This window comes from Panthera uncia (assembly GCF_023721935.1).
Source record: "Panthera uncia isolate 11264 chromosome B3 unlocalized genomic scaffold, Puncia_PCG_1.0 HiC_scaffold_1, whole genome shotgun sequence".
Taxonomy (NCBI): Eukaryota; Metazoa; Chordata; class Mammalia; order Carnivora; family Felidae; genus Panthera; species Panthera uncia.
This window is the reverse complement of record NW_026057582.1, coordinates 24,011,778-24,034,743: the sequence shown is the minus strand read 5'-3', so window position 1 is coordinate 24,034,743 and position 22,966 is coordinate 24,011,778. Positions and strand designations below refer to the sequence as shown.

General features: G+C 47.4%; 1 protein-coding gene across 1 annotated transcript in view; it reads left to right on the top strand.

Moving 5' to 3' along the window:
- Nucleotides 1-22,966, top strand: part of ADCK1 (aarF domain containing kinase 1) — a 121,620-nt gene that overhangs the window by 81,951 nt on the left and 16,703 nt on the right. The window contains exons 6-7 of the mRNA XM_049612403.1: nt 7,110-7,268; nt 15,744-15,860. Coding sequence (XP_049468360.1) covers nt 7,110-7,268; nt 15,744-15,860 — 276 coding nt within the window. The remainder of the gene's footprint in view (nt 1-7,109; nt 7,269-15,743; nt 15,861-22,966) is intronic.

Sequence of the window (22,966 nt, the reverse complement as noted above, 5' to 3'; positions counted from 1 at the left end):
AGATGGTGAGGCTGCACACAGATGAGTGTGTGGGGCAGAGGGGGATGATGGAGGGAAAGTGGGCAGCTGAGTTGTACCAGCCTGATAGCCTCTATTTTTTTCGCTGCAGTAGGAGGCAAGACCATCTGCTGAGAATGAGGGGGTAGGAGGTGGCATCGGAGGCCCAGGGTGGGGGTGAAGGTTTGGAATAGCTGCTTTGTGTGATGGAAAAGGGAGCTGACCAGGGCTTGGGAGCAGGGTTCCCGAGTGGCACTGGGCATCCATCTGGAAACCCAAGTTTTCTGGAGCACCTGTCAGTGGATACGGAAGAGCCATACTTGGGAGTAAACTGGGAGTCTCGGAGCATCCTTGGGTGTCCTGGGACCCAGCAGCCACTCCTGTCCCCAGTGGTGCCATCAGGACCCACTTGGTTTAGGAGAACTGCTGCTGGCATTTCTGTAATCAGAGCCTCATTCTCTAAGTAACGGTGGCTGTCAGGTCAATAGCAATAATAGCGGCAATAAAGATTTGGCATCCTCCTCCTGGAGATAAGCATCAGATGCTTTTCTTGGGAAGTACAGCCTGACAACTGTGTCCAGAGTACACACAGAGTGGCTCATGCACAGTGACCGAGGCAGTGCTGGGGCTGGGGTCACAAGGCTGATCAGAGATGTATACTCATCGCCTTTAGAAGAGAAGCCAGAGATGAGGTGACCTCTGTCCAACATCAGTGTTCACAGCAGCACCAGGGGCACTGCCTTCTCACTGGGCTTGGTCTCTGGTGGAAAAGTGTCCTACCTGGCCTCACCCTTCTCTGTAAAACTAAGAAGAGCCTAACTGGAAAGCTCATTTCATTTTATATTTAGGAATGAAAACCCCAGAAAGGTTGTCGTGTGTGTTAGCAGGAGAAGAATGATTTCTAGGGGGCATTAAGGTGACCTTAGCCACCAGAAACTTGGAGACAAGGGAGAGGAAAAACGTAGCCTTCTGGTGCTTTCTTTTATGACCACTGCGGGTATTTTGTGTCCTCATGCTTCCCTCTCGCTGCACACTATTGTCCCTCTCTCCTCTCCAACCCTATGATTCCTCACAGCATGGTCTTGAGATGAAGATAATCTGACCAGAGTAATTCATAGTAAGGAGAGAGTGACTAATAGGCTTAACCTTTGAATATGTGCAGTGTAAGAAGTGAACTTGTAAATCTAAATTAATGTCTGCTATAAGGACAGGTTTGGGAGTGAGGTTTTTGAGAGTGAGGAGGTGGGGGGGGCTACTACCAGTTGTATCAATTAAGATGCTTTTGGCTGCAAGTACCAGAAAAATCCAATTAAAAGTGGTGTAAATGATAGTAGCCTGTATCATATCACATTCCAAGACAGCCAGAGATAATGTTGACTGTTCCAAGGTTGACTGATCCAGCACAGCACTGTTTTTTTTAAATAATTTATTATTATTGTTATTAAAATTAAATTAAATCCAAGTTAATTAACATATAGTGTAATAATGATTTCAGGAATAGAATTCAGTGATTCATCACTTACATATAATACCCATTGCTCATCCCAACAAGTGCCCTCCTTAATGCCCATCACCCATTTAGCCCATCCACCCACCCACACTCCACCAGCAGCCCTTTTCACTGTGGTTTTTAAGGACCCAGGTTCCTTTTGTCTTCTACTTTGCCATCTCCACATCCTGGCTTGTCCTTCTAAGGTAGTGCTCCTCATGGTCCCAAAATAGCTGCAGCAGTTCCTGCTATTACAAGTAGGTAACATCCCGTGCCAAAGAGGGCCTGTTTCTTCCTTCATATTCCTTATCAAAAAAGAGCCCCTCAATAGAATTTCCTTCATATCTCATTGGCCAGAAGTAGGCCACATGCCCAAGTCTAAATCAATCTTGGCAAGAGACGTAAGAGACTTGATCATGATTCACCTTCTCCGACTGAGACCTGCCTTTCTTGGGGGACATGAAAGATGCACAAAATTGGGGTTCTGTTAGCCAGAAAGGTGAGGGAAATGGCTTTTGGGTTGGCACCTAGTAGCATAGGCGACCTTAGTGTTTTGTATCTCCTGCGAACCTGGCACTTTTCTTGGGGAAGGGGACGGTCTCTCGGGTAGACTGTTGAATGGTGGCAGCCAAGTGGAAGCCGACTCTCAGTAAATGGTGTTTGATGAACCTAATGGTGTTGGTGACTTTGCACAAAAGACAAAGGCACAGCCAAGGGTGTTTTTCAGCTTTGTCATTATCATCTGATATTGTCCCTTTAATAGTTGGGGCACCTCTACTTCTAGATGCATGGCCAGTGACTCTTATTGATTTGAGTGGCTGTCCAGAGCCAGACTCATTGGGCCCAGAGATTGGAACAATGATTCAGCAGGCAGGGGTGAACTGACACGGCAGAGTCTGTTCGGCTGCTGGCCGGCTGGCTTTGCAGCAGCTCTTGGCCACCCACAGGAGCAGGGAGCTCAGCAGGCTGGACCTCACTGCCGTTCTCACTGTTAGAGACACGGCAGGACTCAGAGGACGTATGAGCTGGTGGTAAAACCGTAATACCCAGGTCCCAGTAGCAGCACCCCGTATCACTCCCTGTTGTCTTGTAAGCTTCTGAAATTGATGATGAATACTCTCGTGCTCTGTCACTCTCTAAAGAGTCTAAGTCCTGTCCCCAAGGTGCTGTGCCACACAGGGGTGGGACTCTGGTCTGAGCACCAGAATCCACTGTTTGATATCCTCTGGCCCATCCCAAGGGCCTCTAAAAATAAAGACCCGTGACGGTCATGTTTTTGACTTTTTTTGAACAACATTTTCAGTGCATGCTGTCTGTCATCTTGTTTCTTTTCTGAATGTGTTGATTGAACAGTGGGTGGCTAGGTAATGTTTGTGTTGGCACAGACTCCCAATAGCTGATTTTATTTTCTATAAAATACATTAAAAAACGCCCAGAGATAGACTATCCCATGGAAACTTCTCTTCACCCTATCATTCTCTTTTCTAAAAACTGTGCACTTTAATAACTTATCAGAACAAAGATAAACCCTGTGAATGGCAAGCTATTTACATCACTCTGAATTGATTTTCGATCCTTGTCGAACATGCATTTTTTACCAGTTCAGATCCGTGCAGGCGTTCTATTTAGTGTGCTGTTTTCCCATAAAGCGTTATTCCTTTTATAAGATATAATAACTTAATAATAGTCGTTCTTATTTCAGTTGGTTTTAACAGTTCACAACAGTTCTTTTTATGCCTTATCTCAAGCTTCCTATTGTATTGTCCTGTATTGTATTGCATGAGTCAGGCCTGCATAAAGAAAAGAGTGAAAAAAGCCTGGGTCCAAGTCCTGCATTTGAAATTACAAGCTATGTGACCTTGAGAAATTCTTTAACCTCCTGGAACTGCCTTCTTTCTCTGTAAAATGGGCAAGAAGAGGATTAAATGAGAGCATGTATAGAAAGTGCCTCGTAGCACAGTGCCTGGCATGGGGTAGTCACTAAATAATGATAATTTCCATTTTTTTGTTGTTATAACTGGCAATCGGTAGTTTTCAAACTTTGATGTGACTTTCAGTTTTTCCATTATATTTCTGTGTGGCTCACAATTGATTTTTCTTCCTGTGAGCCAATGACCCTATAGGAAAATAATTTCATTATTCCACCTTGAAGGAAATATTAATGGTTGAACATACCTCGATTGATTCATAAGGCTTCAAATCACGTAGAAGATTCTCAGGCATTCCAAAATTGTGTTTACCGAAAATTCAGAGGTAATCCCTCTTCCCACCAAAACCTCAGAAATAGAAAAATTTGATGTATTTGAATAACGCATATGTGAACATATTATTCTCTGGGGAGAGGACAAACCCTTTGAAATGTTCATTTGTTCATTCATTTATTCACTCATTCACGTGAATATTCAATAAACATCTGAGTATTGAGAACATGCTAGGCACTGGTGGAGACATTGGCTTTTGGAAGAATTTTATGGAGAAGATACATCTTGGGAGAAAACTCAAAAAAGCCAAATTGATAACAACACCTGTTTTATTTTAGTTGGCTGCAGCTGTTGTCAAAAAGGGAAAACTTCAACCAATCTACTTAGGGCAGGCTCTTAGGAAAGAAATTGAATGAAAACAGAAGGTGAAACTGTTTTGTTTTATTCTCCTCAGCCATGAAAAGTCTAAAATGGCAGCAACCCAAGCCATTTTAGATTTGGACCAGATGACTGACCCATCTCCCCACCCCCTTGAAGTTCAAGGGGTTGGTAACTCCCCTCGATTATGTACAAAATTCTGTGAGTATGTACATCTTCTGGGCTTCATAGCCAGCATCACATTTTCAAGTTGTTAAACTTACTCTAAAGGGGATGGTATCCTTTTATCAAGCTGTGAGCCACTAACTTCCATTCAAATAGACTCTCTTGTTTTATGTTAACCAAGGGAGTGACTCACCCACTATGCATGCAATGCTTTAGAAACCAGCTTTATGAGTACTGTAAAGTTTTTTGGGTTACAAATTGGTTTACTGATTAGCTATTAGCAATTAATATCAATCAATAAAGTCTTTGCTTTTATGATTAATGACATTAGGTATTTATAACCAATTGTACTAGTAATGCCTAATTATATAATGATTAGTAACAGAAAAATCTTTAAAATGCCTTTCAATGCTGTTTGGATATTAATGATGGTTTAAAATGTCACAAATAACAGTGACCATACAATAAATGATGAGGATTTATGGTTTGGCCAGAAGCTTCATCCCCAGGTAGAGACCCCACTAGGGTACATGTAGCTCCCTGTGTATGCCCATGTCTGGCCCAGGGTAACTGCCTGGGAGGTAATCAGTAAATACTGATCAAACAAATGACTGAATCCCATTGTGGTTCCTTTCCTTGGCCCTCCTGGGTGAGAACTTCTGGAACTTAGGCTGGAGCAAAATGTCCAAGAGGTTTCTCCCTGAACTTGGAGCCCAGAGAGTGGAATTCAGGTGCTTCAGCTGACAGGTGTGGACTGGACAAGTGCTTCTGTTTCCTGTGCACCAGCTCTGCCTCCCCATTGGTGGCAGCTGAGGGCTGTCTGAGGGCATGGCGATGAGAGGCGGTGCCCCGGGGACTGCTGCTCCCTGTGCTGGGCTCTGACACATGCAGTATGGGCTTCACTCTTGCCACCTCTCCTTCCTAGCTCTGTGTGACTCAAACAGAAACAAAACATAAACTAAATCAATTATCATACGGTCACAGGTCTAGCTCATGAAAGACTAGACAAGACTTAAAAGAAATTAGACTGCAGCAGAATGTAATTAAAAAGGGTTTTGATAGGAATTGAGTGTAATAACTCTGAGTGGTGATTCCTTTAGAATGGCATCTGGTACATCGTCTGGGACATAGGGTTTAAAAACAAAGCCATAAATGCCTTGTAGTTAATGGCCCTGCTTTAGATCTCTTTCTTTTGTATTGTGTGTACCTATAACCGTGCTGGGCATGATACAGACCAGGACAAAAGGAAGCATATGACAAGCTTCATAGCTGGGGCTCAGTGAGTCCTTATGGATAGATGGGATGGTGTGTTAGTCTGTTCAGGCTGCTATAAGAAAATACTATAGACTAGGTGACTTAAATAACATTTATTTTTCATAGTTCTGGAGGTTGGAAGTCTATGATCAAGGTGCTGGTTAATTTAGTTCCTGGTGAGGATTTTCTGGCTTGAAGAGAACCACTTTCTCTCTGTGCCCCCACGTGGAAGAGCGTTCTGTCTCTTCCTCTTCTTATCAGGCACTAATCCCATCATAGGGGCCCTGCCCTCATGACCTCATCTAAACCTAATTACCTCCTTGAGGCTCCATCACCAAACACCATCTCTTGGGGATTAGGACTTCAACATTAATTTTGGGAGGGGGATACAGACATTCAGTCCACAAAAGATGGGGTAGGTCTCTTGGTACCAATGGGCCCATGGTTTTCTAATTCTTGCTCATTGCTGTTTGGTGTAACCATGGGGTAGAGATGGGTATTCTCAGAGAACTTGGACTATAATTCATGTCAAGAATTTCTGGGAGGATTGATCACTTTGAACACTGACAGGAAGGCTTATAGTAGAACAGGAGAGTTGCCTTCTGTGTTTCTCTTGGGGAATACTGAAACATCTCCCATGTTCCTGGCCTCCCCCTCGTCACCTACTGCAGAGCCATCATCCATGAACTTTCTAGATCATCTTAAATCTAGAGCCCCAGTGTGCAGCAGCCTCAGAACTGAGTCCCAGACCATGGAGGGGACATGGCATACTCTACAGATATCACTGGGCTCCTGTTCTCTGCCAGGGTTGTTTAATTTCATATTACTAAACTGATAAATGCCCTGTAAGTCCACTAAAATCCCACTCTTCATCGTGTTCTCACTCAAGAATCCAAAGGTGGCCAAATTGCCAGAAACCTGAGCTTTTTGTCCTAGTAGTCACTTCCCTTGTCTCTTACTCCTCTTGTCTTGTCCAGCCTTGTTTTCTTATTGCAGTGTACTTTTTATCAAGAAATATTCTAGACAAGGGAAAAGTATAAAAAAAATCACATTATAAATGCTCGTGTATTCACTGCTCAGCTTAAGAAATAACAAAATGCCACACAGTTGCAGCACCCTCCCTGCCCTTTGTAAACAGGACCATGAGGGACAAGTCTGGGAGCAGCAAAGGCTGAAGGCAGCAGTTCAGTAAGTGAGGAAGAGCAAGGGTTTGGGGGCGAGGTCGACTCAAGTGGAGTCCTGACTCGGTGCCTCCTTGCTGGGCGAATTTGGGACAGTCCTATAAACTCTCAGAGCCTTGACTTGTTTGTTTATAAAATGGGGATAAGTGCATATGGTTGACGCCCAGAGTTGTGAAGACCAAATGGAGTCACGATCTAAGCGCTCAGCCCAGCACTGGGCATGCGGGGAGGGCTTGGCACATGGGAGTCGTGGCTGCTGGCAGCTGTTGGGCTTTTATCCTCTTGGATTTGAACTACAGAGATGGGCCCCTGGGGAGCAGGGAGGCCTTACTTCAGAGGAGGCCTGGGGAGCTGTTTCTGCCTGGACCCAGGCGGGAGGGCAGGGACCCCAGCTTCTGTGGTGGGTGCCGTGGGCTGACTGATGGGGTGTTTGGTGCATTTCAGGTGCTCGTCCTGGCTGTGAAGCAGCTGTTTCCAGAGTTTGAATTCATGTGGCTTGTGGACGAGGCCAAGAAGAACCTGCCTTTGGAGCTGGATTTCCTCAACGAAGGGAGGAATGCTGAGAGAGTGGCCCAAATGCTCAAGCATATTGACTTCTTAAAGGTGGGAGGGGCAGGGCAGTGGAGGCAAGGTGGTCTGGTGAGAGAGCACAGGGAAGGCCTGTCCCTGCCCTGAACACTCCCCCTGCAGGACATGAGTGGGGATGCCCCCTTCCTGAGTCTTCTTTCCGAGGATGGATGATTTGTCCCTAGCGTTGCTCCTTAAAGCTCTTGAAGGTAGCATTACAAAGAAATGCCAAATGTGATCGTTGGCCTGTCAGTCAAACAGATGTTTATTGAATGATTGGCAATTCTGAGACATTGAGTGCTACCCACGGGCCTGTAAGCTGGGTCTCTGTCTCCGTGAAGCATGGGCTGCTGCTGCTGCTGCTGCTGATGGTAGCTAACGCAGCTGAGCTCTGGCGCTGTTCCTACCATTATATGTATATTACCTCGCTTAATATAGTCAGTTCTGTTATAGTACAACTTATGTTTTCCTAGAAATCTCCACAGGATGCAAAAATCACACAACAGAAACCACAGGGCTTCTTGGGGGGAAAATAGGGCTAGGCTTACCACAGTGCCAACAGCCACATGAAAAGGAATTCAGCATCACTCGTCATCAGGGAAATGCAAACCAAAGCCACACTGAGGTATCACCATGTACCAGTCAGAATGGCTAGAGTCAAAAAGACAAGAAATAACAAGTGTTGGTGAAGATGTGGAGAAAAAGGAACCCTCGTGCACATTTAGTGGGAATGTAAATTGGTGCAGCCACTGTGGCAAACACTTTTGGAAGTTCCTCAAAAAACTAAAAACAGAACTAACATATGATCTAGTAATTCCACTACTGGCTATTTACCCAAAGAAAAAGCCCACTAAGTTTGAAATGTGTTTATTGCAGCATTATTTACAGAAGCGAAGATGTGGAAGCAGGCCAAATGTCCATCCACAGATGAATGGATAAAGATGTGATACATGTATATGTACGGTACTTACATATATATAGTCAGTATATAATATTACCAAATGATATATATACACACACACATCTATAATATTCCATTGTATATATTATATACATTCCACAATATATATTATGTATATATAATATATATGTTATATATAATGGAATATATATACTATTATATATAATGATATTATATAATGTATAATACTATTATATATATACCATTATATATATTATATACATTCCACAATATATATTATGTATATATAATATATATATTATATATAATGGAATATATATATACTATTATATATAATGATATTATATAATGTATACTATTATATATACCATTATATATAATATATATAGTCCATTATATATAATATATATAATCCATTATATATATTATGTACATTCCACAATATATATTATGTATATATATAATATATATAATATAACAAATAATATATATATTATATACTGAAATATATAATATATATGCCATTATATATTATATATATATATTCTAGTATATATATTACATATATTTCAGTATATATTATATATTATACATATCCCAATATATATAATGGAATATTATTCAGCCACAAAAAAGAACGAGATCTTTCCATTTGCATCAACTTGGATGGACTAGAGTATGTAGTGCTAAGTGAAATAAGTCAGAGAAAGACAAACAGCATATGATTTCACTCATGTGGAATTTAAGAAACAAAACAAATAAACAAAAGAAGACAAAACAGGCTGAAATACAGAGAAAAAGCTGGTGGTTGCCAAAGGGGGGATGCGGGTGGGGGGATGGGTGAAATTGATAAATGGGATTAAGAGTACACTTATTGTGATGAGCACTGAGTAATGTATAGAATTGTTGAATCACCCACCTGAAACTAATAGAACATTGTATGTTAATTACACGTCAGTAAAAAAAAAATAACAAAAAGAGACAATTCGCAAAAGAGAAAATGCACATTTTAAGAAATGTCACCGGTGACCCAGAAAATAAAAGAAGGTAGGAGCCTAGTGAAAGCAGTAGTGTAGTTTTTGCACACATTAAATGGCTGAGAAGTACGTAAGGCAGCAGAACAAGGGCCTCTACCTTGACGTCTGCTTGTGAAACTGGGCATCAGAGGAGTTGTTGGAGTGTTGTTCTGAGGTGTGGACGGAGGGTCGTCTGAAACCGGATGGAAAGTGATGATGGCGGGTGTATGCACGTGGCAACATTTAGGTGTGCGTCTGTGTGTGTTGTGTGTGCCCATGTCGTGCAGTTCAGCTGAAGCAGTTTCCTGAGGTCATACAGTGCTTCCTGTGGATGACAGCCCATAGAAGCAAGTGCAAAATTTGGATTAGGATCAAACTGACCCCTGGTAGATCAGTCACGTTGGAAAAAGTTTGTGTTTTCAACTACTGTAAAACTGCCTATATGGTGACGGAAGACTCCTCCTGAGGGAAATGATATTGAGTGATATGAAGTAGCAGCTCTGTACGAGGTCCACTGGTAAGTGTTCTAGAGATTTAGGAGAGGGGACTCCTGTGGTAGGGAGTAGGGTAGGGTAGGGAAGGCTCTGCCGAGGAGGTTGCCACTGGCGCTGGCCTTTGAGGACTGGCCTGATGGTCCCCACGGGCTCCATGGGGGTTGGGATGAGAGAGATGCACGTCACCGCCACTGTTCTTAGAACGCGTTAGGTCTGTGGCGGGGTGTGGACCCGTTTACCCAGGGGCTCCTCTTCATGGTGCAGGGGCCGGGCCCCTCTGGTAGTCTGTATAGAGAGCTTGGCTTTCAACTCTTTGAAGAAATCAGGCCCTTCTCTCTTCACTCAGGAAGCGTGGAGCAGATGGGAAGGGAGGTCACAGAGCCTTTAGGAGCTCCAGGTGCTTGTTCCAGAGCAAACAGTCAAGCAATGCTCTTTTGGGGAGGAGGGTGTTTCAGTGCATTGAATGGGAAGGTCTTTTGCTCTGGACTAAAGCATTCGTGGCTTCTGAAGACATCCGAAGAAATGGAGGTAGTGTTTATACTTCTATCCAGATTAATTAACAGAGATGGGGAGACTGAGGGTGTGTTTCTACTAGCCACCTGAGAATCCTGAAGCTCAGCTCATGGGAGGGAAAGCTGCAACTGTGGGTCAATGTAGTGTCTTGACACTGATTTTTGTGAAAGATGTAGCCATTGGCAAAGTTTGACTCTGAGTGAGTTGAGAGCCAGGTCTGTCTAAATGCCTGCTGGACGCTTGACTGGTTTTTCCTTGTAAACCTGCGTGTACAGACCCTCTTGTGCCTGTAAATCCAGATGTGCAGACTAGATCTGGTAATCCTGCCCCAGCCTTGAAGTTCAAGCCACCAATAAAATAAAAACCTGGCTCTCTTAGACAAGGAGTGAGACTAATTAGCATAGTGCTGTGGAGTCTAAACTATGTTTGCTTCTACTTGCATATCCCGTTCCTTCCTTCCTTTATCTCACATTTCCTGAGCTTGTTGCTCTGCTAGGAGCTAGGGGTCCCTGGATGAGTAGGAGAGGGTTTGGCTTCTACCTGAGCAAACTTCCCATCTAGCGGGGACAAACACACTGTTGCCACAGTGCAGGTCTGTGCCATGCACATAGGTACATACTGTGGCAGAGACTTTGCTGTGTTTCTGTGGATGCCCAAGAGCAAGTACTTAATTCTACCCGGGATAAAGGAGCTCAGAGCGGGGTTCCAAGAAGTGTTGATTGTACACAGGGATAGGCAGTCCTTACTAAATGTTTCTTCTGCTGCCCTGAACACTTTGCAGGTACCATGACATTGAATCCTGCCAGCAGCCATCATCCCCTTTTACAGATGGCAGTCTTAGAGTAGAGGGGCTAGGGCTACAACCCAGATTTTCTGATTTCATCTCTGGTGCTCGCCTGAGGACATTCTGTTGCCTCTTACCCGGCAGGGGTGCTCCTCAGCACCAGAACTATGAACCTGACAAACAGAACCATCTCCTTCACCGTTCCCATGGAAACAGCAGATCGTCCTCTGGCTGAGGCCAACTAGCGCCTGCCAGACCAAGACATGTAATAATAATAATAACACAAATTTTTGAAATGAGGATGCCAAATGGGTAAATAATTAATGTAACGATTCAACCTGCTGCTTCTAAAACCCACACACTGTTCCTAAGACAATGGTGCTACTAGGGCTCCTGAGTAATTAATTTTGCTTAAACACATAACAAGTGGGAAGCGAATTTTGCACTGTGAACCCAGTTTAGCTCTTAAAACTGGAGATAGATTGCTTTTGCACACTGGCACCCCATCACAACATCTGTGCGTAATTAAGCCTCAGTGAAGAGTTTACCTCTCAGTGTGTGAGGCATCTTCCAGTGGGGTTTAATAACCTCAGCCCCACGCCATAAATCTCGGAGCCTCAGACGAGCTCTGAATGCAAATGTGGTGTCAGGGAGACTGGGAGAGGGCGAGAGGGCAGCCAGGCTGAACGGTCAAGACCAGGGCATTTGTGGATTTGTAGTCAGAGTGTGTGTGTGTTATGGGGAGGGGACAGAGCATGCGGAGAGGTTTGTGACTAACCCAGGGGACAGCTGGGGACAAGGTAGGAGGGAGAAGCCTTATAGCCATGGGGTTTGAGGCCGGAAGACATGAGAGTGCGCCTGCACATGTCAAGGCAGGGTAGGTAAAGTGGTCATCTCCAGAGCAGGGCCACTCCAGGGTTCCTTAGTGCAAGGTTAGGATCCTGCGACTCTCCAGAAGTTGTGGGCAGATCTTGAGGGATGTGTATGCTTTTGGAGAATAATTTCCTACAAATAAAGATTAAGAACCACTGATGTATGATAATTAGTGTGAGTTAATAATTTTCACATGTCTATGCAATGTTAGACACCTTTTTAAAAGTGCTTTGTGTATATTTACTTTTTAAAAAATGTTTATTTTTGAGAGAGATACAGAGCACGAGTGGGGGAGCGGCAGAGAGAAAGAGGGAGACACAGAATCCGAAGCAGGCTCCAGGCTCTGAGCTGTCAGCACAGAGCCTGACGTGGGGCTTGAACTCATGAACCGTGAGATCATGACCTGAGGTGAAGTCAGATGCTCAACCGACTGAGTCACCCAGGTGCCCCTATTTACTTTTTAATGTTTGTTTATTTTGAGAGAGAGAGAGGGACAGGGAGGGGCAGAGAGAAGAGGGAGGCCCAGAATCTGAAGCTGGCTTCAGGCTGCTGTCAGCACAGAGCCCGATGTGGGGCTTGAACTCACGAACCATGAGACTGTAACCTGAACTGAAGTCAGAGCTTAACCTACTGAGCCACCCAGGCGCCTCGTATTTGCTCTTTAATCCTTATCTAGCCATACGAGGAAAATGCCATGATTAGCCCCATGTCAATGGTGTGGAGATTAAGGCCCAGAGAGATGAAACCATTTGCCTGAGGTTACACAGCTTCCTGTAAGGGGCAGAGGCAGGTTCTGGATGGAGGCAACCTGGCCCCAGGGCCTGCATGTTAAATCACTGTGCTATTCTGCCTTCATGATAATTCATGGGGCACAATAATTTATTGTGCTGAACTGTCTGTAGTATTAGCTCTTAGCCCTGGTTGTGTATCAGAACCACCTGTGATACTCTACACGCCTGTCATATGGCAGCTGATGCTTGTCTAGCAGGTGCTAAGTGTGTGCTGCTGTGTTGAGTGCCAGGACTCCACACATGCTAGTGGGAAGTTGGGGATGTTGCTTCAATGTCATCGCCTTTTTTCAGGTAGGAAGCTGGCACTTGGAGAGGTCATGCAATGTACCTGCAGTCACATAGCTTGGAGGTGGCAGAACCAGGGCTCCAGCCTGACGATCTGACTCCGGGTCTGTGCTCTGCTTCCCTGGGCTCCCTCAGGTGATGGGCACTGGCCCAGACAAATTGGGGCCTGCTTCACAGTTGTGTTCACCAAAGCGCAGGAACAAAATAGAAGCGTGAGGTCAGGGCCAGATTATGAGGTTGAGGCCCAAGGTCTTGAGCTGGAATTTTCCATAATCTGTGCCTTCCTTCTTTGGATCAGGACTGGCCCCAGCATGGGGGTATGTGGAGCCCACGGGAGTGGGGCCTATGATCTTTATTAAGGAGATAGATTTTGGATCTAGAGTCCTGATGGCCAGGGTGTGACCCTTGGGCCTCGCTGGCCATGAACCTCCCTAGGTTCAGTTTTGTTTGGAGGAGGTGGTGGGTTCTTCTCATTGCCTCTTTAAAATGATTCTCTTTCATCTTTCCCTACTGTGATGGGAGGAGAAGAGTAAGGCATGGGGATGAAACACTGGTTTTGGGGTGAAGGGAATTTCACCTTACACTTCAAACCCTCCTGCCCACAGGGTAACTTAGGAGCAAGTTGTCTACCTTACATCCCACTGTCCAGCCAAGTTTCTCCTAACTGTGCAGGGAGCAGATCTGCCTTTTGAAGTCCTTTCTGTGGTGTCACCATCAGGGGGCAGTTGCCATCCTCCCTGAACTCTCATGGCAAAACTCTCTACCTCCCGGTTTGGTATTCTGTCATCTGAGATCTAAGCAGGTGCCGCAGAGGGCCATCGTGTTGTCAGACAGGGATGGTTGCATCTGGGGGGAGACCGGGGAGAAAGGTGGAGGCGCGGGGAGTGCAGCCTCCCACTGCCCTTATTAACAAGGCCAGAGTCTCCAGTCTTTGGGTTTTTCTCTTCCATCTGTGGCTCTTTCAAGCTGTTTTCCATGTTGCCCCAGGCAGACCCAGATGGGGGTTCGACCTCATGTCCCTGGAGCCCCTGGTGTCCACTGCCAAGCTTAGGTTTCCAAACAAACCTGGGGAAGAACTTAACCCCAAAATGTGTCCCTTCCCTTTGGAAGCCATGGTCAAGGACAGCAAACTTGCACTCATATTTTTAAAGGTAGCTTTTGAGAAGTACCAAGCAGGACTGAAATTTCAGTTCACAGTCCTAGAGAATCACAGATTTCTCTAGCCCAGATTTTCAAATGGCCCAAACTGTAGGAAAGTAGCAAACCCAAATGACACCTTGACTTCAGTTGGGACCCTCGTTCCAGGAAGCTCAGGGTGTTTTACTGGTATGCGCAGCCCCCCGTTATCCTCAGAGCTCCTTGCAATGGGGCAGGAACAGTCCTTTGTAAGGAGGAAAACTGAGGCATTGGAGGTTAAGTGGCTGGACTAAGACATGGCAGAGTTAGCAGAAGTAGGAAGGGAAACAGGTTTTTTGACTTGAGCACTGGGGTCTTGCTGCCAGATGAGTTTTGGGGGTCGAGATGAGGGAAGTCCTTATTCCCCAGAACCCTTGAATTAACTGCCCTAGTTTCTTTATTTGTATGTGGAAACGAGCCCATCAAGTTGTTGGGGAAACGTGACATGCTAAATATCCCAGTAATTCCTTCGTCCTGGCATTGGTGGCACTCTTGGCTGTCACTCACTCATATGGCAGCCCAGCAGCCATTGGTGCGGTCTGACCTCCTGCCTAATCCTGGTGAAATCTGTTCTTTTTTTTGGCTATTGGGTGTTCTTAGAGTCCAAGGGAGTTGGAGAGCATATCAATTAGGAATGCATTTGTCTACAGGTAACCAATAGCCCAATTTAGAGTATCGTAAACAAACAAAAAAGATTTATTTTCCTCACATGGCAAGAAGGCTTACAGCAGTTGCCTGCTGATATTGTTAGTGGTTTGACCGTGTCAGGGCAGGCATCTCTGATTTTCTTGGACTTTTCCTCATGGTTGCAAGATAGCTGCTGCAGCTCCAGGTATCACATTCACTTTCAAAGTAGGACAGAAAGGTAAGAAGAGCTGCACCATTTACAAACATCCCTTTTTATGAAGAAAATAAAAACCTTCCCAGAGCTTCTAGCAGACCTCCACTCATAAGCCAGAACGGTGTCCTGTGGCCATACTGATTGCAAAGCAAGCAGGGAAAATATTTCATTTTTCCTATCTCTGGGGAAGAGGAGGATTGGGAATAGGTACTGGGTTAGGATCCAGCATTGTCTGCCACAGAAGACCTGTAGGAACAGGCCTGAGAAAACTCAGGACTTCCTTACTGAAAAATTTATCATCCAGTAAAAAAATGTGTTCTTTGGTTAACTCATTCATAAACATATACATATAATATATCCATTGCACAGGTGTAGAAGCTGAGGCAAAGGGATGAGATTCATGTGAGGAGCTTGCAATTGGCCTAGTGAGAGAGGGAAATAGCTTTTAATGCCAACTCTGGCTCAGGTATGGGGGGTTCCACACCTTTTCCCCTAAGTCTCAATTTTACTTTTGGCTCTTAATTGTGTCTGGAGGCACTGAGGAGGGTGGGGAAGCTGTTCTATGGTCCCCAAGCAGGAGGGGGTCTCTAATGGAAGGACCAGAGGCCTTGCTGGCAGAGGAGGCAGCCTGGCCTGCCCTCCTGTCTTGGCCCGACCCTCGCTTTCCCCACCTGTTACTGCTCAGGTCCCACTCAGGCTTCGTCTCCTGTTCCTGGCAGGAGCATCTGTCCTTGCCTGGCTCACTGTACCTTTCTGTGGTCCTGGCCCCTAGCTTCCGGCCCGCCAGCCCTTCTGACCTGCTCTTTCCCATTTCAGGTCCCCCGCATTTACTGGGAGCTGTCCACCAAGCGGGTCCTTCTGATGGAGTTTGTGGATGGCGGCCAGGTCAATGACAGAGACTACATGGAGAAGAACAAGATTGATGTCAACGAGGTGAGGTTGAGCTCTCATGGCTGTGGTGCGAGGGACACGGGCTTTGTCGGGGCTGCCCACCGAGGGTAGGTATGTCCCGGTGAGGTCTCATTGCCTTGAAATGGACCTGTTGACCGAAGAATTACAATGTCGCTGAGCACCAAGCACCCTTCCAGGGCGTCCAGTCCAGTCCTCTGCCTTGTCTCCTAAGGTGGGGGTTGGGAGCACACAGTGGGGTGCAGGCACATGCTGAGGCCCCGGTGGTAGCCCCTGCCTGGACAAGTGATTACCATGTGTCTTCTTGGGCCATCTGCACCCCACGGAGCTGAGCGGCCCCAGAGAATAGTGATGTGAAATCTGTGGGACTTACTTCTTCTGCCCCTGTGGGGCGTGGGCACAGCTTCTTCCCACATCCGCCGTCCCCTTTCCCTGCCACTCCCAGGCCTCAAGGGATCAGGCCAGCAGGGGACAGCAGGAGCCAACTGCTTCTACTTCAAAGAGCTATGAGAAAAGTGAGGCTTCTGTCTCCCACCTCGTGCCCTGTTGATCTCAGGGAAAGAAAGTTGGCCAGTGGGGTGGGGACTGTACCCCATTTTCCTCTTCTTGATTGCCATAGGGTCTTACAGGTACGGGTGGAATTGTACTTTTTCAACAGCGCCCATCATTTTTGTAGTCCCTCCTATGAGCTGGGTATGTGGGTTCAGAGGGGACCACACATATTTGCCTTCTTTAAGGAGCTCCCCACCTAGTGTTGCAGTCGGGTGCACAGCTAAATCCTTGCCGCCACCCTGCAGCAGCAGGAGGGGTGTGGGCGAGATCCCAGAGAGCGGCAAGGAGGAAGTGCTGGCCTCTGCTGTGTGTGGGCTTCCCCAACAGGATGAGTAGGGATCTGCGGGGTAGAGGAGTTGGGGGGGGGGGGCAGCGATGGCACTGCAAGGAAGGGGAAGGGAATGGTGAAGTTTGGCAGGGTTTCCAGGGAGAAATAGTGGAGGAATAGGGTGGGCGCAGGTAGTGAAGACCTCCGGCAGGACCCCGGAGGTCCTGGGGAGTCACAAAGGGTGTTAAGGATCGTAATGACGTGATCTAGCACTCTGGGTAGGCGAGAGGAGGGAATGGAGAGAGGTGAATGCTCTTCCTTTCCCTACCCCAGGCAACATATGAAGATGAGCCTGTGGTCCCAGTGGTGGGATGGCCCAGAGGAGGAAGCCACGCCCTGGCTCAGCACATGAGCCAGTAGAATGGTAGGAGAGTGTGTGGTTTGGGAGCCCAGGCCTCCGGGTGTCTGTGTGGCCTCTGTCAATGGGGGCAGTGACAGTACCTCCTTCTACGAAGGTTATGAGGACCACACGAGTGCTTAGCATGGTGCCTAGCATGTACTTAGTGCTCTGATTTGGAAGCAAGATTGTTGTTTTCATTCTTTTTAAAAAATTTTTTATTTAAAATTTTTTAATTAAAAAATTTTTTTAATGTTTATTTTTGAGAGAGACAGAGACAGAGACAGAGAGACAGAGTGCATGCAGGGGAGGGGCAGAGAGAAAGGGAGACACAGAATCTGAAGCAGGCTCCAGGCTCTGAGTTGTCAGCACAGAACCCGATGCAGGATTCGAACTTATGAGCCATGAGATCATGACCTGAGCCGAAGTTGGACGCTTAACCACTGAGCCACCCAGGCACCCTTATTGTTGTTTTCATTCTTACCTTTGGGCTCTGCCCTTTCCTCCTTCTTCCTTTTCTCCTTCTTCCTTTCCTCCTTCCTCCTTTATTTCCTTTTGCCATTAATGTTTATTGAATGCCTAACTCCCTGTGCCGGGCCCTTTTCTCTGTTATAAACTTGGGAGGAAGGTCTTAATGTCTTCATTTTGCAGATGAGGAATCAGAGATTCAGAGAGGGGAGGTAACTTTCCCAAGGTCACACAGCTAGTAGAGCTAGGATTGAGACCCAAGTCCCTCTGACTCCACTGTTTTTTAGTTCATAAAAGGAGGGGCTTTTTCTGGAAGAGATCTCCCTTTGGGGGCTGGGAAAAGATAAGAAAAGGACTGTTTTAATTGAGCTCTCCACTTTACAGATGGCAGGGAACTTAGAGGAAGGGCAGGTGTCTTTCCCTAAGTCGCTTGGCCAGTAGCACAGCTTGGGTCTTCTGACTGCTTCTGTCACTGTTGCCTTCTAAGGTGGGCCTGGGGAGGGTATTTGGGTCAAGCTCCCACACAGGAAGGAGGGAGGAGACCTGCTTGCCCATCTCTTCCACTATTGGTTGGGGTGGGGTGGGTCCTGTGTCTAGCCGGGGATCCTCTGCCCACCAGGACCCTCTAGTACAAAGTCTTTGGCTCTAGTGGGGAGGGGAGGGAGATCGCTTCTGGCTTTTCCTGAATAGCTTTAAAGGGAGCAGGGTCTCTGCCTGCTGATCAGGAAAGATGCCAGAGGCCCATGCCTTCCCTTCCCCCACCAGGTTGCTGGCATTTACTTACTGCCAGCTGCAGTGGGATTTTCATTGCAGCAGCACCCCCAAATCCATTAATCTCTTTGGATACAGTGAGTTCAGGGCTGTAATGGTGTTTTATCAGAGGCAGCTTTGATTTTCAAAGACAACTGCAAACAAAGATGTGCTCTGCTATAGTTCTTGCTCTCGTGGCTGAGTGCTGTCCTGGGAGGACAGGCAGCTGGGCTGGAGGTGGCCTGCAGGAGCTGGGCAGGGTGATGCCCTCTGAGAGCCTGGGCTCATCTGCCCCTGCCTCTACCCCTCTTTAAATGGCCTTGCAGATAAGGCCAGTGTTCTGTGCAGAGCAGACGCTCAGTGGACGTCCTCTGAATTAGTGGAGAACAAATAAGCCGGCCTCATGCCCTGGGTTAGCCTCTGTGAGGCAGGGCTGGGGTAGAGCGTTGGTGTTTTGTTCTCTGTGGACATGCAGAGTGGGGCAGGCTGATATCAGAGTGATTTGGGGAAAACAACAGCAGTAATAATAATTATAAGCAACTAAGATGTGCCAGGCACGTGACACACATCGTCTCTACTCCTTACAGCTGTCTTGTCAAGGGTGAGATGAGAGACCATAACCCCATTTATGGATGAGAGAGCTAAAGCTCAGAGAGGTCAAATGACTTGTCCAACCTCACACAGCTAGTGGGGACAGAGCCCAGCCGTTTGAACATAGTTCTGTTGGACATCAAAGTCTTTGCTCCTCCACCTTCTCCCTCCCCCTCTCGGGGATTGGCCTGGGGCTGCGGTGGAACCAGGGCCAGCCGGGTGACGGCCGCATCAGTAACTCCTTGGAGAAGGAGGTGCAGAACTGACTGAGAAGCTCTGTCCACCACACCGGCACTATCTGAATGCAACCCTTCTCCCTTTAACTCACGTCAGGCACGTTTTTTTCCATTTCATGTAAACATTCTTCCATTTTTAGAGAGATGAGGAGGAGATAAGCAGTGCGTGAGCAGGGCTGAGCATCACGCCTGATGTCTGGTTGATGTTCCAAGTTGGTAATTGATTATTACCATCATGGGGTGCTGTCCTTTCTTCCTTTACCTCCTTATACCATTAGCGTTTACCATCCCTGTGCCAGGCCCTTTCTACATTGTAAACTTAGGAGAGACGGCTTAGTGTGTCTGTATTTGCAGGTGAGGAATCGGGATACCCAGAGAGGGAAGCTCCCAGATCTGGATGGCACACTTCCATCGTTTCCACATGGATTTCCCGTGTAATCTCCAGCCAGATAAAGATGCAAATTGTTTCTAGCCCTCTGGCAGGCTCCCTTACCCTCACCAGAATTGCCTTTCTGACTCTGTCACCAGAGGTCACTTCCACTCACTGCTGAAGTTCATATACACGGAATCACACAGTGTAGTCTTTTGTTGTCAGTCACCTGTGGGTCTTTTCTGGAAGCTGTGTTCTCTTCCATTGGTCTATTGGTCCATCCTTGCAATAGTACCACACTGTCTTATTTACTTAATTCCTCAGTCCCCTGCCCCTGGCGTCTGGGGTCTGCGTGATCTGGGAGTCTCTTTGGTATTCTGAGATGATGTCATTAAATACGTCTCCAGAGAACTCAGGCTGGGCAGTGGGTGGTGGCCCATGTGCTCTACTGTGCTGTCACTGACCATTGGTGATATTGGGAGAAGACTGGGGACAGGCCCTACTTTACAGAAAATAATCTGTTGTGTCTCTTACCAAGCAGCATCAGAGCCACAGGCCGCATGGAACACTAGTGGGGGTGAAGGTGTGTGTGTGTTTGTGTGCATGTGGTTTGAAGACTCCACATTCCTGAAGCCTCTTCTAACGGACTTCTGAGGTTCTGAAGTCTCCTGAGGACTGTGGGGCTCCGTGGGCCGGTCCTGGAGTGAAGCCCTCCATAGGACAGCCTGGCTAGGAGTGTTCCTCGGACGGGGAAGTACAAGGGACAGACAGAAGTGATACGGGGCAAACATCTCACTCCATATCCTGGGCACTAGGGTGTTTAGTGGTATCTCGGCTGCCACAGGCAGGTTCCTCAGCTTGAAGTTGGGGCTCAGGAAGTGGCTGTAGAAGGAATCGCTTTGCAGGTGGATGGGGATGACTCCAGACCCCCAACCGCTTACCGGGTCAGCCCTGCTCCACTTTGGAGAGGCCCCTCACGCTGCAGCATCCCAACCTAGCTGAGCCTAGCATGTGACAACCTGAAGACCAGTCTTAGTAGCCAGTATCCGATAGACTCAGGTAGAGAAACACCGGGTTCGGAGGCAGAAGACCTAAGTCCAAGCTCTAGCTCTGCCAGTGGCTTGCTGTGTGACCTTGGACAAATCACTTCCCCTCTCTGGGCCTCAATTTTCTTGCGGAAGGCATTGGATTAGCTGGGCTTGAAGGGTACGCCCCGCTTGAATATTTTACACAGCAGTGATTCCTGGCTTGCTGGGGAGCTAAGACTTCACCCATCTATTTCAGAATCACCAGGGGGAGCTTATTTTACAATACAGATTCCTGCTCCACCCCAGATTTATTCCAGAATCTGGAGTGGAAAGGGTTGCAAGAATCCGCGTTTTAGTAAACTTCAGGTGGTTCAGATGCTGACTAGAGCCCAGCAGCCACCCGCCACCCGCCACCAGGCCAGCTTCCAGGCACAAGGCAGCCTGCCCAGGTGTGCTCACTCACCTGGCGAGCATGAGGCCTTGGGGGGCCAGCAGCCTGAAGAGGCCCTCTTTTGTTTTAGTCTCTGCACTCGGAAACAGCACATTACCAAGGGCCTGACCTGCTGATCATATTTGCCAGTCACATTAAGAGCTGGTGACAGTGACTGTCATTGATTTTATAAAAAGTAAAGGTCGAGCAGGAGCATGCTTTCCTAGGCTGGATGGAGCCTCCTCAAACCAAAGGACGACTATTGATTGCAGACCTTTTATCGAAGGTTAATTGGATTTCAGTGAGTGTGTGTTTAAGACTCTGCCTGGGCTGAGGCTCAATTGAATTTGTGTGAAATTAGCTGAGAGAAAGGTGACAAAGTTGGGAGGTTGGGGGTGGTGGGGATGGGGCGTGGGGGCCCGGCAAGCAGATGTCTTCTGTCTGCCAGGAGTGGAGGTGGGTGCAGGGATGGGGGCTTGCAAGAGATGCCTGGGAGCCAGCTGGGGGAAGAGGGCAGGAGGCTCCCAGTGCTCATTTTGTTGACTTCGATTCAGTCCTCTGTCCTTGGGATGGCCCTCTGGGTATGTTGTGTGGCCCCCAGAGCCTGTCTTTTTGCCTCTCCGGAAAGTAAATCTTGCCTTGAGTCAAAGGTGGCGGGGTGGGTCGGGATCTGGGGTTCGGCTCTCTGGAAGCCTTCCCACAAATCCTCCTTTTTCAAGACCCCCCAACTCCTGTTTACAGAGGTGTCAGGGGCCCTCAGTCGCTGAGCCTCTGTGGGCTTGGGGCAGACATCAAGCGCCCCCCTTGCCAGCTTAGGGTCCCTTGTTGTCCTAAGCCCGTTCTCAGTAGCTGTCTGCTCCCCCTCTGGCAGCACAGTCTTGCTCACCTCCTTTTCTCTGCCCTGTTGTTGGGGGCTCTTTGTATGGTTCCTGTTAGTCATTTTAGTGGGGTTGGGGATGGAGTGGAGTCAGTGCGCGGATTCAGTCTGCCACATTTAGCCAGAACCCCTGGCCGTGCTTCTTCCTTCCGGCAGTTTTAAAACCCATTCCCTGTCATGCTGGGAGCCGTGAAAGGGTCTCAGCTGTGTCTTTCGGCAGACGTGTATCACGCACCTACTGTGTGCAGGCACTGCGCATCGGTGCTGTGCCCGAGGTGGGCACAGCGTGTGGGAGAAGGTGGTGCTGGGTGAGGCCTCGCTGAGGCTGGGCGCTGTGGTGGGAGGCGCAGAGGGTTTCAAAGTAGCGGCACCCTGGGGTTGTGCCTGGCTCTACCATTTGTTGGTCAGGTGCCCTTGGGTAAGTTACTTAAACTCTGATTTTCCACCTCTGTGCAGGTGGCGTCACACCGGTACTTACTTCGCAGGGTTCTCGTGCAGACAGCAGGCTGTGAAGTTTGTAAAAAAATCATTTATAATTTATGGTATCATTATTCACAGAGGCATGTCTTCCTGAGAATGTTCTTTGTGCCTCTCCTTTCCACCTTCCTCTGTTGTCCTGGGTATGTAGACTTGGAAAATGAGTGGTGGTCATCGACTGAGCAAATGGTGACTCCCCATCTGTAAACGCCAGACTGCAGTTAGTCCCCCAGTTTCCCTGTGGTGAATACCACACTCAGTGGACCTCAGGCTCTATGTTAGGAGGTGCTTAGAGGACCAGGGAAGCAAGGCTGAAGAGGCACCAAGGACCCTACTTACTGAAATCACTAGAAAGAAATCATCTCCTTCCATCGTCCACATACAGAACTCCATAACTTGTCAGACCAAATCTTGAGAAGCATAGGGGATGTTAGAGAGATACAGGTGCATGAGACAGGTTCCTGGAGATTTCTTTCCCCAACAGCAGGGGAGTTAGGAGTGGAGTCGGCCTTCCTGGATTCTGGTACCAGCTCTGCTACTTACGAACCATGCTGCCTTGGTGAAGCCAGTCACCCTTTGGAAGCCCCAGCTGCCTCTTGTAAAGTGGGGTGCAGGAGAATAACCCATAGGATTGTTTGATGATTGAAACATGAAGCGTTGGGTGTAGTGCCCACAGCACATGCTCA